Source organism: Musa acuminata, chromosome BXJ3-3, assembly GCF_036884655.1.
Source record: "Musa acuminata AAA Group cultivar baxijiao chromosome BXJ3-3, Cavendish_Baxijiao_AAA, whole genome shotgun sequence".
Lineage (NCBI taxonomy): Eukaryota > Viridiplantae > Streptophyta > Magnoliopsida > Zingiberales > Musaceae > Musa > Musa acuminata.
Window position 1 is genome coordinate 33,874,069 of NC_088351.1, and position 15,492 is coordinate 33,889,560.

Genomic DNA, 15,492 nt, shown 5'->3' on the forward strand with positions numbered 1-15,492 from the left:
AAGGCAGAAAGAGAGAGAGAGAGAGAGAGAGAGAGAGAGAGAGAGAGAGAAATTCCAACCATATGATGGTTCAGAAGAGACAACGTTGCTATTATCTCCACAACACTATGTAATGAACCAAACAAAATTTTGATTGAGAAGGAAAAGAAAAGAAAAGGTATTGCATAAGGGGCCATCTTGCTCTTTGTGGCCTCTCAATTCCAATATCAGAGGAGCTTGCCAAACTTTCATGCACCGTATGAGCAAATAATTGTTCATTGAGCAAATAACAAGATTATTGATATTGGAAATATGCGATAGATACAGATGGATTTTTTATACCAAAAATCAAAATCGAACTGGATTAATAGTTCGGTGGTTTCGAATTTGATAAGAGACCATTTGATGAGGAAGCCAAAGACTCGTAACGGCTCTAGAGCGAGTTTGCTCGGTTGAAGTGCAGGCCTCGAGTTCGACTTCTAACGTTAATTTTTTAGAGTACGTGAGCTTAAAAAAAAAAATTTAAATATAAAGAAGACATGACAGACTTATGAATCCTTGGTTCCCATACTCCTTAATCAAAATATAGGATTAAATGACTTTATCAAAATCAAATCGGAGTCGAAGGCCATATGATTTTTTATTTCTTAGAAATTAAAATGGAAATCGGTTAATAAAAAAAACATAAATAAGTCTGCTAAATTCTTTAAGTTTTGGATCAGATGCCATTCATTACAGAAAATTGGTTAACCAAAGATTTGACATTAAAGAATTCCATTCTGCATCAAAAACCCAAAGAACTTATGTTACTAAAAGATGCCTCTCCTTTTCCAACAAGCAGAGGAACCACTAACTATTAAGCAATGGTCATTCCTTGTTGGAAAGGCCAAGAAAATTCTCTATCATTCAAAAAAAAAAAAAAAAAAAATTTGATTCTCCTGAAGCCATTATATATCCTTTTGCCTTTATTTGAGAAAGAGGTATGATGGCATCACAAGAGATTTCACCAAACCAGATTAGCATAAGATGTACATTTAGTCGACAAAAGTTAAGTCCTATCTATTAGCATAAGATTTCCATACTCTAATTGCTGCCCAAATCTACAGTGGGTTCCATCAAATGAATGTGCAGGACATAGGAACATGTTATAGTCAATTTATGTCCTATAATGAATTGAAGATTTGAAGCAAGATTGAACATATAAAACAATGTTCCATAAATCACTTAATGTACTTTAGATCAAAGACATACTACATTACAAAGAACATCCACCTAAACAATTCAGGATTTTGATATCAACAACAGAGTGAACAAGAAAGTTGTTCCTTAATAAAAGATAAAATACTTTTGATTTTTTTTATAGAAAAAGTAGATAGATAATTAGCTTCGTAGCGAAATTTAGACTTAAAATCACTTCTAGGAACTCTTTTTTCTTTAATGATTATTGGTATGACCTCTTTGAGTCATAAAAATAAATGGTGGGCACTTTGCAGATAATTCCACAATGGCATTTGTGAGGACTACAGCCTGTGTTCTAGTCTTATATTTAGGCATCAAGTTAACCTTTTCATTGATTCCTCGTGTAGCACATTCTCCAAACACTGCTATGTTAGCCTAACATACCATCAAGAATCCAAGGAAGGATGTTGAGAGACATGATTGCACAGCTTAGTACTGAAACTTAAAGCTTGTCTTTGATCCATGGAAACCCTGCTGCTTTGCATGTGGCAGTCCAACTGCTTCAGAGCTGCAGTGGCCCAATGTGAGAGACGCTGATCACACCAGTACTGCAACTCTCTTCAGCAGGTGGTGATGCTGCTTGAGCTGTTACCTGCTTGATTCATGAGTGTTGCATGGACCTACACAGATTGAATCAACAGTGGTAGGTCTGAGTGGGGCAGCAACTCAATCAATACAGCCGGCCACAGGAGAAGTTATTGGCAGTCTCAGGCTTGATGTGCCCACAGAATCTGCACTGTGTTGTGATTAGCTAATCACCAGAACCTTCACTAAATGTAGAATACATGTATTCCAATCATCTGCAGATTGTATGGAATCCTGGAACGTGTTGCTTCCTGTGGTGGTGGAGTCTACTTGTTCATGTCTTTCCTCAACTCAATTTGCATCTGCTGCATTGCTTATTTTGTCTGCCCAAAGAGAGAGGCTATTGAATTTGATTAAGTTCATTATTTTGGATCGTCGAGACTCAGTCCAATCAATCTTCATAGGACATATCATATTAGCTTCAAGGTTAGTACGGCACCACCGAAAAGAAATATTCGCTCGTTAAATCGATGATCACATAAATTAGTATTATATAAAGTAAGTTTTTCGGATATATTTTTAACCTATAATCAGAAAACCAAAACTGATTTTATTGTCTGAATAGATCATGTCGAACATATCTTCGGCATAGTCTTTCATAAAAAAAAATTGAAGAAAATCGAGTGATGAGATTTTCGATCCACGAACACAATATATATCAATACCGAGTGTTTTTCATTAAAGTAGAATGAATATAGGATATATGATATCAATATTTTTTATTATTAAATAAAATTCTCTCTCAATCGGACTTCTTTCTTTTATTTCAAATATGATAATATTCGAAAAACACATCATATCTAATCAATTTTATCATGTTAGATTAATGATAAAAAATGACTAGATCATAAATGTATATATAGTCTTACAAACACCACATAATATTTAGGTCCCAAAAGAACAATTATACCAAGAACAATTATAAATGACTTGGACCCTCAAGTAGTTTCTTCTCGGACGACTCGGATCCATTGGATTCTGATCGAGTGTCTTCCTCAGAAGGGGAAGCTGTCCTGATCAACCACTGTAACATGAGGGTGTTGGCCTGAGTACTGGCTGTAGGTGGAGGTACTCAGAAAACCTTTAAATGCTGCTGTTTTGCAACAGCTGGAAGCTAGCAGCAGCTGCTGGCCCAATTCATTTGCCTACCTACTTCACTACCAGCTGGAACTCGTCTTACAGAAGTCCTGATACTGAGAACAATTTGGAGTCTGGCTTTTGCTGGTCTGCAGCTAGCAATGGTGTGAGTGGGTCAGGTGTGAATGGCAATAGCTTCTGATGTAACACAGTATCATCCATTGAAGCAGAACATCCACTGACTAATTCTCTATCGACTCATCATTGTCCTAAGAAGGCAACAGCAGCTTTGATCCATCAAACAACATAGATTTAACAGAACTATAATATATATATATATATATATATATATATATATATATATATATATATATATATATATATATATATATATAATCAAGTTATTTGTTTCTCTTTTGATACTTCATTGTAGTTCTTTCAACATGTCGAGGTGCTAAATCATGCTTCTTATTTCATAAATGGATTTGCCAGAGATCAAAGAAGTATAATTGCTAGGAACACTGGAAAAAGGTAGCCTCTCATACTCATATCTGATGCCAAAAGCTGTTTGTTGTCATTTAAACTTTCCTCTTCTCTTTCAGAGACAAGAAATAGAGATCCAACTCTTAATAAATGCTTGCTAAAACAATTTGCAAGTGTAGCAAGAAGACCATCTATTTACTTATCACTGTCTTATATGTTGCATAGAAGATCTGATCTCCCTAATATCAAGTTATTTCCTGATCCTTTTGAGGATAATTTGATTTTTCTTTTGATAGTTGCTTGTGATTGTTGCCTGGAATACTGGAAATAATGGTCTCACATACTCACATCTGATATCAAAAGCTGTTTGTTGGCATTTAAATTATCCTGTCCTGTTTGAAAGACAATAAAAAACAGGGATCTATGTTCGATCCTAAGGAATAGAGATCCAAGCTTTAATAAATGGCATCTAATGCATCTAATCAAACCATAGGAGGCTGATGCCTACATCATATATAGAAGATCCTCCATTACTCTGGCAGCAAAAGGAGAAACTATAAAAGGCCCTGTCAACAATTAAATTCATTTCAAAGCGGATGAGGTGAAGCACAAGTTTAATTTAGTGAAGCATGAGTCATGGAGAAAGGGGTTTGGTGTGAGAGGCAAAATAAGGAGGAGCAAGGCATGGGCAGCTTCCTATTACTCAACCTCTTATTTCTCTAGGTAATAATTGCAGGTGGCATTAATGTTCAGGTCCAAGTTTTCCTCAAGGAGAGGATGTGTTGCAGAAATGGAGGGAGGGTTTCCCCATCAGTGAGTATAATGATGCAAAACATGTAGCTCTTCAATTTTCAGCTTCCTTGTCAGTATCAAACTGCCATTGTTGATACCCCCTAATGCTTTTTTTTTTGTTTTTTATTATGGATCACTTTGTGCATCTTCTGCAATCAAGTAGCTTATTTGAGATGAACAGTAGATATTTGATTATCATGTATGTACGATAATATTTGATGGTTGAAACGATCCATTACATACATTCGAATAACGCCTAATGTTTCGATAAAACTATTTACAATAAGATAACTATCTACTAAACGTAAATGATTATATACTCTGAATATAATATATCTTTAAGATACGTCTAACTTAGTCTCTCGAGTGAAATACTCAATATATTTTTTAATTGAGACGATCCATTACATACATTCGAATAACATCTAATGTTTCGATAAAATAATTCACGATAAGATAACTATCGACTAAATGCAAATGATTATATACTTTGAATATAATGTTTTTAAGATACGTCTAACTTAGTCTCTCGAGTGAAATACTCAATATACTTTTTAATTTACCTAAGCATAGTATATCTTTAAGATACGTTTATTTAGTCTCTCTACTTAATATACTTTTTAATTTTGGATACCTATAGCATATCTTTAAGGTACGTCAAATATAAGTAATTATCGTAATACGGCTTTGACCTAAGTTTTATAGATCAACAAGTGACCGCTCACTCATTCTCGATGCCTCTCTTAGTTAGGAAGATTGGCTCTATCCACATCAGCCAAAGTGGCAGACGACCAAATCACACGTTAACAATGCTAACGAATCATCATCATCTTCTTCCATTCTTGATGGGTTAGGTTTGGGTCGTGCTTTGGTCCTTAAATGTTTAGTGCAGGCCAATGAAGAAGACAAGAATCTGCACTCGGAAAGCTCCATCAATCTCAAAGCTGGCTCATGCAAGGTTAGATGGCTTGCGGAAGGGTTGCACTGCGACGTGTAGAGGCTGAAAGAGGCAGCATTTGGGTGATCCATATTTCACAGGAAGCACATGGCGAAAGCACTGCCAACCCAACATGCTATTTCTTAACGAGTGCATTGATTATCCTTTTATCAAAGGAAAGGGATGTGTGTGTTAGAGCTAATCCCAGAAACTTTACCACAAAGTAATTTTTATAACATAATAAATATAATAAAGTGAAAAATAAAAGCGACAAGAACACCAGATTTACGTGATTCGGTCAATTAACTTTGACCTACATTCACGGACGAAAGAAAAGCAAATCACTACTATGAAAAGGGACAATTACAAATGCTTAGGTCATAAAACACCCGAAAATACTAAACAAGAAAAACCCAAAGTATAAGTCCAAACTATTTAACTGAGTATGGATTTAAACCAAAACAAATACTTAGGTTTTCTTGTGATGCCACTTATGGTACCTCTTGTGGTGTATCTGACTTCAAAGCTCAAGCCCTTATTTATAGTTCCAAGACGAGATAACAAGTCTGATTTTCCCGATGTGGGACTATGGGACTTGCCAAACTCATATCTTTTGGTATCTTGCTAAATGGTCAACAGAACGTGAGACAAAATTATATGAACAAGTCAAGTGTTTTTTTTATTTGTTGGTGTTTTTCATTAAAAAAACACCAAAAACTAAGCTTTATTTAGAATATATAATTGTTTGGTTTAATACTTATTAATGTGAAATTATTCTAAATCTATCTCTATAGTCTTCACCTCACACATATGTGATCTTAATGTAAGAGTCAATTAGGATTAATATGCATCATACCAATTCAATTGTGAAGTTATGTCATCTGATTCTTTCAATAATTTTTTATGATCGTTTCTTTTTCGGTCTTTACTTTCACATGAATATTCTATCTCGATACGACGAAGTCAATTTGTGGAGAAAATTTTAAGTTTAGAAACATGTTTAGGAGATGAAATTTATTTCAAATAACATTTGTATTTGGCAACAATAGAATCAAAAAGGGCCATTCTTTACATCGAAATATATATATTTATATATCTAAGCACATCAGCATCATATGGTTGAAAGTTGAAGGGTGCTTTGCACCTTCTCTTTAATGAGATTTGGCATGTGTGGCCTACTTGTGATGTAGCCACAGATTCATGATGGCTTGGCACTAATTGTCTTAGGTATAGCTGATGAGCATTAACTATACCTTACTTGTGGATTGAGTGGGAAAGAGGTATACTGTGGAGACCAAGAATCAAAGATGAAATCAGCTTAAACTAAGTTTGTCCCAGCTTTTAATTTCCATCAGACACAGTTGACCAAGTAAATAAATAAGAAAAATCATGTTCTAGATTTTGTGGATCTTGTCCATGCAGTCTTAAATGGATCATATTGTCACAGTGGTTGACAAAATCAATCAGCCTCAAACCAAAAGAAATGAATTTGTTATCAACCTAAATAAGTTAGGAACTTTAGATCAGATGGAGGGTACAATTAAGCAAACAAGTATCAAAATGATTAATAAGAAAGAGAGAGAGAGAGAGAGAGAGAGTGAGAGAGAGAGAGAGAGAGAGAGAATTATTTTAATAAGAAGTGTCATAAATTTGGTATAATTGTTATGGAACTTAATAATAAGCCTAAATGATTTCCAATAAAAGGGATAAAGCTTTTATTCACCAGATGCTCTCTCTATCACAATTGATGTACTAGTATCAACTTGTGCCTCGTTGATATATTTTTATTTTTAATAATAAGAGAAGTATTCATCTTCAATAATAAAAAAAATTCTATTATATGAAATAATTCCTATAATTGTAAGTGGCCAGGGAACTATCTATGAAAAAGGTAAAATTGGATATGGTAATTGATTTCTATTATCTCTCTCCTTGTTACTTAAGTTACATCAATCTAACTTGTCATCGTAAGGATCACTCATATCAGGAGTCCACTTCCGACATTGGTCTTTATAAGCGAGCAAATCAAGATTATATCATCTCAAAAGCTTCGAACTTTGGACGTGATCAAGAAAATTATATAATAAATTGAAAATCTTATATGACTATATATATATATATATATATATATATATATATATATATATATATATATATATATATATATATGACTATATATATATAGACTGAAATGAAAACTCTCACAGCAAAACAGTATATGTACTAAAAAAAATCCTAAAAGAAACAATAATTGCTGGTGTAACCAAACCCGAAAACGGATATTTTTTTAAGAAAAATAACATAATAATTGTAATATTATAGAAAATTATACTTTTAGAATGACGTTGACAATTATGTCGCTCGTATTCTCTTACTTCGGTTATCCGGTCTTTCTTATGCATAGTGAATATAATCCAAAAATGATGAACAATTCCTTCTCATATAATTGATATTTGAAATTAAAATAAAAATAAAACTTGACAATTTCTTTAGATAGCATCTCAATAAAAAAATTCAATATTTTTTTTAATTAAAATGATCATTGTACCCCTGTTGACCACCATCCTCCACCCAGCTTCTAGTTGTGCCTCCGCCACATCGACTACCCCATATGTTGGATCCCTCGATGACAGAAACCCAATGACCCTCGTTGGGTCCTATTGGACCAACGACAAAGGTGCAACCTCCACGACCAGTGACAAAGGCTATGAGCAAAGGCGAGTCGAGCCCGAGGGGAGGGAGGAGAGAGAGGGGGCTCACTATGAGCAACAACGAGGGTGCACCCCGCCCTTCTTCATCGACGATCGATGATGAGAAGGCTACATGACTCCTTCACGGCTAATGACAGAAGTTGCGGGCAAGGGTGAGCTACCCCCTCCTTCCTTGACTAATATGGAGGTTATGGATCTGATGGGATCGATGAAGGGACTTGCTAAAAAATAAGGATGATCGACGACGGTGTCGATCCAACAAAGTCAACGGTGAGTTTGATAGAGGCAAGGGTAAAATGATCTTTTTTACTTGACTAGGGAGTGCTCTGCAAATTTTTTTCAAAGTTGTGATGATCTATGATAAATTCTCAAACTTAAAAGTTTTTTTTCAAAAATTCATCCATTAAAATAATCTAATAAAAAATATTTTTAAGAATAAAATAAAAATTAAAAAAATTAACTTCAAAAAAAACTTTAAATAAAAAATATGCATAAAATATAAAATATAAAGCAAAAAAAAAAGATGGCTTTAAGTAAAAAAATTTATAAATATTAAAAAAAAACAAAAGGTAAAAAATAAATTTAAACATAAAATTAGATTAAGCCATAATGTGGGATTCTATTATACGACCTCGCTATTAGATATTTCTATGAAATGATCAACATATTGTTATCAAACGTATATTGTGCAAGAAATTCTCATATTTAGTAGATTTACTTTTTTTTTTCTAAGATTCTATAGGAACTTCTAAATTGTCCACTTGTAATATATTTAAGGCCACCACATTCGTACATAAATCAAGTGCGTTATCATAATTTATTATATTTTCTCTCAGCTCCATGATTCCATTAGATTTGCACCAAATCAGAAACAAGCCAATGGCTCGAAATAGAGAAAGATTAAGGTAATGCCGCCTTTTGACTCTTCCCACGTAGTTTTCAACGCATTCTCCAAGACATGCAAACGACGCACAGCGCGAAGCGAAGTGCCCGTAAGGTTGACCGTCGAACCTCGAAGTTTCACCTCCAATCACATTCGCGAAAAGCTGGGCTCCACTGAGTGTGGGTCCTACTCGTTCTCTGTGCCCCGAGTGTTGGGTGTCACGGCGAGTCCGGTTTCACTGGTCTCTCTCCCCGTTGCGTACTCGTACAGGTACGTAATGTATACGTGCATGCATGTGTATGCGAGCATGGCGTGAACGCAGTTAATGACGAGGAGTCCGCTTCGTCTCTCTCTCTCAGAGCATTGCACACCACCGCAGCGGCTCAGAGCCATTAAATGTGGGGAAGTTGAAGGGAAGAGGGAGAGGGAGAGGAAGAGGGAGGGAGGGCTCTCTTCACAGGAATGCGGGCACGGGCTCATTTAATTGGGGGAGTTGGGGGTCTCTCAACAGGAGAACAGGAATCCCAGGCAAACCCCACGCCACCTCTCTCCACCACCACCACCATCATCATCATGAGAGTTGGAAGTCTTTTAGGGTTTGTTGCCGTGCTCAGAAGAACTAGGGCAACCGACTGGTGAAGAAGCTCTAGCTTTAGAAGCTTAGTACAAACATCAAAGCCACCATCTGTAGATGCTAAAAGATAAAAATCCTGTATTATTCTCAGAATGAGAATGAAATATTAGCAATCTGTTGATCTCCCTATCAGTTCTTACACTATAACATCACATGATTTGCTAGATGTATGTAAATATGGACTCATACAACATTCTCATTTGACTTTGTTCCATAAATTAATGTGTCTCACATTTGCTGTGAAGCTCATAGACAATAAGTCTTGACACAACAACAAGACTTGGTAACATTTGTTGTAGCTCGATCACATAAATGATCTCTTTATCTGTATGCACTCAAACAATCAGAGACATTGAGTTGGATATTTCTAGTTCATTGGATCAAGACATTACTATAAATCACTTGAGACTGTGTTCTCTATCTTCAACATTGTTTCTCTGATAGATGTGATGTAATAAACCTGTATCTCTTACGTAGTGCCTGGTTCATGTTCTTAATCTTCAAGAAATGGTAATGAATGAGCAGCTGAGTTTGATTCAGATGTCGTTGTTCTTATCACTGCATGTGTATATCTTCCAACAAGAACACTATAAATTCCTTTAGCAGCACATGATGCAGTAATTCTAGTTTCTTCAACTTAGTAATCTCTAGAGTTTTGTGTATGGCCAATCGTCCCTTTCATCTTATGCCCATCTTGTGGAAGAATTCAAAGCACATAGCTGCTCTCTCTCTCTCTCTCTCTCTCTCTCTCTCTCTCTTTCTCTCTCTCTCTCTTCTACCCTAATAACACCACCCTCTCAATAAATGCAGTTGCACCCTCTCAATACGCTCTGCAATAACTCCTCCTCGCCACTTCCTCTCCACCTGTTCCCTTTCCTCCTTTCTCCCTTTCCCTTCCGCTCCTTCCGTCCCTCTAATGGCCTCTCCCATGGTGCCTTCTTCCCTGAACCCACCTCAACCTCTTTCTTGCATGCACTGAGCCCTAATCTCTTTCAGTTGCTCTCCGCCTGTTGGAGAACGAGGAGAGGAGGAGAGAGAAATGTATATGTGCGTGTGTGCATGTCCCAGGAGTAGATCTTAGTCATATGAGCCTCTAAGCTTCGTTCTTTGCTTAGATATCAAGTTACATGGCGTTAATCGCCGTGTATCTCGTCTTTCTCTCTCCTCTGCGTCTATAAAACTTGCAGGTAGTTCAGAAACCCAACCATAGTCCAATCTGCAGTCCTCTGGCTAAGAGGAATCGACACCGAGAGAGAGAGAGAGAGAGAGAGAGAGAGAGAGAGAGAGAGGAGGGGGAAGGATCAGGGTTTGGTCAAGAGAAATATGCCTGTGGGGATCATGATACCAGCAAGACAAGCACCGTCCATGATCGGGAGGAACGCCGGCACCAGTTATGGATCCTCATCAGTGCTGTCGCTCAGCCAGGTCAACAGAAACTCCATCCATGCCTCTCTTCTCTATCATCCTTTTGCTCTAACACTCTTCGTAAGTTGTATTCACGATCTTGTCCATGATACGGTGAGAAGTGAAAGATCTGAGGACTCCTGTACTGCACAGGTTTTCCGTCTTTATGTTCTTTTTCGGCTCCTAATCTCCTTGCTCCCTTGGATTCTCTCCGTGTCGCCTCTAGCCTTATCTTTCCTTGACAGATCTACAGATTACAGAAGAAGAAGAGGATTAAATGACTCCTTTTGTTACGTTGCTTTGCAGCCGAACTTGTTGGAGGGGCAGCAAATCCCACTTCAGTACCAGCATCACAACCAGCTGATGGAGCTCGCACCGACGACCACAGGAGAGAGCGAGATGCCGAGGGCACGAGAGGAGGACTTCGAGAGCAAGTCGGGAAGCGAGAACATCGAGGTTGCGTCCGGCGATGACCAGGACCAGAGCCAGCGGCCACGGAAGAAGCGCTACCACCGCCACACACAGCACCAGATCCAAGAAATGGAAGCGTAATGCCCTCTTTTGCTACTGCTGCTGCAGCAGCTGCCTTTTTATGCACTAAGAACACCACCACCAAGAAACTAGAATTGGTTCCAGTCCTTTCTACGAGTTTTCTAGGGTTTGATCCTCTAAAACCAATTCTTTCTTTACATATGATATCCAAGGGGAAGAAAAGAAATTGCTAGTGATTGTTCTTGTTCATGGAATGACACAGTGGACCTTTTGTTCCCCATTGTTCTTAATACCTCCCTTTTCTTGATTTGCTTATATTACCTTTTCTAAGAAAATATGCTATTTAGTTGTCTTATATATATATATATATATATATATATATATATTACATCATCCATTTCCCCCCTCATTTTTCAAATGTCTTTTTAACAATTTCTTGATTATATTATACTGAAAATTAAACTCATATACATATATGAATAGTTTTTTATAAACCATTTTTCATAGTTTTTAATGCTTTTATAACAAGTCCTTGACATATCCCACTAATAGTTAACCTCTCTCTCTCTCTCTCTCTCTCTCTCTCTCTCTCTCTCTCACACACACACACACACACACACACATTGATATATGATATCCAGGAACAAATATAAATAAATAAATCCTAGGTGTTCTTTTTCATGGAATAACACAAAAGACCTTTTTGTTTCTTTTGTTGAATTGTTTATATTATTTTTTCTTAAAAAAAAACTATATTATTGATCCTATGATATATGTATATAAACCAATTCTTGACATATTACACTGATTTATGAATACATATATAGGTAGCTTTCTTCTTAGATCTATTAATGGATAACAGATCATATTACATGCTGCCATGTTGCTTTCAGTTTCTTCAAGGAATGCCCTCACCCTGATGACAAGCAGAGGAAGGAGCTCAGCAGAGAGCTCGGCCTCGAACCTCTCCAAGTCAAGTTCTGGTTCCAGAACAAACGCACCCAGATGAAGGTACACCTCCATGTCTCCAAGAACTGCCACCGTGATACCTTTGACCTTCTCATCGACAACCCCATCATGATCCACTAATCTCTGGTTTCCGAGTTGTTTCATGGGTGCAGAACCAGCACGAGCGGCAAGAGAACAACCAGCTGCGAGCCGATAACGAGAGACTCCGTGCTGAGAACTTACGGTATAAGGAGGCCCTCAGCAACGCCTCGTGCCCCAACTGCGGCGGGCCTGCCTCCCTCGGCGAGATGTCCTTCGACGAACACCACCTCAGGATCGAGAACGCTCGGCTTAGAGAAGAAGTAATCTTCCTTCATTTTCACCACAAGGCTTCGATTGGCGGCTGACAGGGCTAATTGCACCCTTCCTTCCTTGACAGATCGATAGGATATCAGGGATCGCCGCCAAGTACGTCGGCAAGCCGATGGCGTCGTACCCGCTGCTCTCGCCTTCCGTCCCTTCCCGCCCGCCGTTGGATCTCGGCGTCGGAGGCTTCGGCGGCCAGCAGGGCGTCGGCGGGGAGATGTTCGGGCCGGGAGAGCTGATGAGGAGCGTGTCGGGTGCGGCCGAGACGGACAAACCGATGGTCGTCGAGCTTGCGGTGGCCGCCATGGAGGAGCTCATCCGGATGGCGCAGCTGAACGAGCCGCTGTGGATACCCGCCGGGCTTGACAACGCCACCGAGGCCCTCAACGAGGAGGAGTACGTCAGGACGTTCCCGAGAGGGATCGGTCCACGGCCGTTCGGGCTCAAGTCGGAGGCATCGCGGGAGACGGCGGTGGTGATCATGAACCAGATGAACGTGGTGGAGATCCTCATGGATGTGGTACGTAAAGTCGCAGTCTTAGCAGGTGTTTCAGGGAAGAAGGCTCGATCGGATCATACATGCACCTAATTCTCGTCTTCCACAGAATCAGTGGTCGAATGTGTTCTCGGGCATCGTGTCGAGGGCCATGACGCTCGAAGTGCTCTCAACTGGAGTGGCAGGCAACTACAATGGGGCTCTGCAAGTGGTATGGATTCTTCCCTGCCCTGGAAAAACTGCATCTCCATGAAGGGGGGATTGTTATTATTTACTTCATGGAATCCTCAGATGACAGCAGAGTTCCAAGTGCCATCTCCACTCGTCCCAACTCGAGAGAGCTTGTTCGTGAGGTACTGCAAGCAGCACGCTGATGGAACCTGGGCAGTGGTTGACGTTTCCCTCGACAGCTTGCGCCCCAGCCCAGTCCTGAGATGTCGAAGAAGGCCATCCGGTTGCCTGATCCAAGAGATGCCTAATGGTTACTCGAAGGTGAAGAATCTAGTCCACTAAAAGTGGATTCCACCTCAGAATGCATCTGTCTGTAACATGTTCAACTTGCTTCTTCTATCGTGCCGCAGGTTACTTGGGTGGAGCACGTCGAAGTGGATGACAGGTCTGTTCACAGCATCTACAAGCCATTGGTCAACTCGGGCCTGGCGTTCGGTGCAAGGAGGTGGGTCAGCACCTTGGACAGGCAATGCGAGCGGCTCGCGAGTGTGATGGCCAGCAACATACCCTCAGGAGACGTCGGTGGTAAGCCAGCCATCTGTTGACATGATCATCGACAAGCTTGAGGTAGATTGAACTCTCTGTTCTTTGCGCAGTGATAACTACACCGGAGGGCAGGAAGAGCATGTTGAAGCTGGCTGAGAGGATGGTGATGAGCTTCTGCGGCGGTGTCAGTGCTTCGACCACACATCAATGGACTACTTTGTCTGGAAGTGGTGCGGAGGACGTGAGGGTTATGACGAGAAAGAGCGTGGATGATCCCGGTAGGCCTCCTGGTATCGTCCTCAACGCCGCCACCTCCTTCTGGCTTCCGGTCCCGCCGAAGAGGGTCTTCGATTTCCTTCGTGATGAGAGCTCGCGCAGTGAGGTACTCGAACTTCAGCGTGGTTCTCTTGGAATTGCTGCAGTTGCAGTGAGTTCGTCACTCACATGGTGTTGTTGGTGCAATTGCAGTGGGATATCCTGTCGAATGGGGGTGGCGTTCAAGAGATGGCTCACATCGCCAATGGCCAGGATCATGGGAACTGTGTCTCCTTGCTGCGCGTCAACGTAAGGATCATCTGCATCTTTTGCCGGCCTCTGATCACTGTGGTTGACTCGATGGTGGTTTGCAGAGCACGAACTCGAACCAAAGCAACATGCTGATACTGCAGGAGAGCTGCACCGACGCGACGGGCTCGTACGTGATCTACGCGCCGGTGGACGTCATCGCCATGAACGTGGTGCTCAACGGCGGCGACCCCGACTACGTCGCCCTCCTGCCGTCAGGGTTCGCCATTCTTCCCGACGGGCCATGCGGCGGCGGAGGAAGGGTGGAGGAAGTAGGCTCCGGTGGCTCCCTGTTGACTGTGGCGTTCCAGATCCTGGTCGACTCCGTCCCCACTGCCAAGCTCTCCCTCGGATCGGTCGCGACGGTGAACAGCCTCATTGCTTGCACCGTCGAACGGATCAAGGCTTCAGTTGCAGGCGAAGTGGCTCGCTGAGAATAGCAAGCACGCGGCATGGATAGGTAAGAAAGAACCCAAGCTTACTCATCTACCTCCTCGTCGACCTACTTGGTAATCTGCGACTCGCTACCATGAGCAGGAGGAGAGGAAGTTGGGGGAGGGTGGAGATTAGGACATCATCTGTGGGAAGTCAAGAACGCACCTCACACTAACCTTGGCTCTCGGCCACCGCCGCCGCCATGCAAGGAGGGCTGGTTCGGGTATTGACTTCCCCCCATTTCATGACTACAACCACAGTTCTCTCGCTCTGTCTCTCTCTCTCTCTCTCCTATCGATCCTTTTGTGTTGCTGGCCTTGAAGTGTTCGTTGAAGTGTTCGTTTTGAGCTTTGGTGTTCCTTGCTTTCAGAATCTTGTTTGCTTTGGAACCTGCATTGGTGTGAAGGATAGTATTGAAGACATGCTTTGGAACCTGCTACATCTTAGTCCTACTTGAAGCCATGAGTGTTTTACTCTTTATGATGCAGGATACCATTATACAAAATAGATAAAGCCAGTAGGATTTTTAGTCCAGTATAAAAATATACAAAATTTAAATACCAATCAGTAAAAATATTCCACCATAATTTTTGGCTAAAAGCATGTCATCAACCCTAATGTATTCTTTAGCAAGGACATCACTTGAAAGAATGTAACTTACTGGATACTGTAGCTGCTTTTGACTCCAAGTTAATGAGATGGAAGTCCAAATCATGAGTTCCTACAGTACCGATTGCATTAGGTCAGCAA

General features: G+C 40.3%; 1 protein-coding gene across 1 annotated transcript; it reads left to right on the forward strand.

The window, feature by feature from the left end:
- Window positions 1–10,151: 10,151 nt before the first annotated feature.
- LOC103979046 (homeobox-leucine zipper protein ROC2-like) lies at window positions 10,152–15,181 on the forward strand. The gene is made up of 12 exons (XM_065142293.1): window positions 10,152–10,745; window positions 11,031–11,272; window positions 12,110–12,227; window positions 12,338–12,526; window positions 12,604–13,050; window positions 13,136–13,237; window positions 13,318–13,518; window positions 13,608–13,782; window positions 13,854–14,125; window positions 14,212–14,307; window positions 14,373–14,767; window positions 14,845–15,181. The coding sequence occupies exons 1-11, from the start codon at window positions 10,644–10,646 to the stop codon at window positions 14,739–14,741; spliced, it is 2,313 nt and encodes a 770-aa protein (XP_064998365.1). The 5' UTR covers window positions 10,152–10,643; the 3' UTR covers window positions 14,742–14,767; window positions 14,845–15,181.
- The last annotated feature ends 311 nt before the right edge of the window (window positions 15,182–15,492 follow it).

Coding starts and splice junctions, on each gene's coding strand:
- LOC103979046 (XM_065142293.1), top strand. CDS start 10,644: ATGCCTGTGGGGATCATGATACCAGCAAGACAAGCACCGTCCATGATC. Junction 14,126..14,211: donor ATGAGAGCTCGCGCAGTGAG/GTACTCGAACTT, acceptor GTGCAATTGCAG/TGGGATATCCTGTCGAATGG. Junction 14,308..14,372: donor TCTCCTTGCTGCGCGTCAAC/GTAAGGATCATC, acceptor GGTGGTTTGCAG/AGCACGAACTCGAACCAAAG.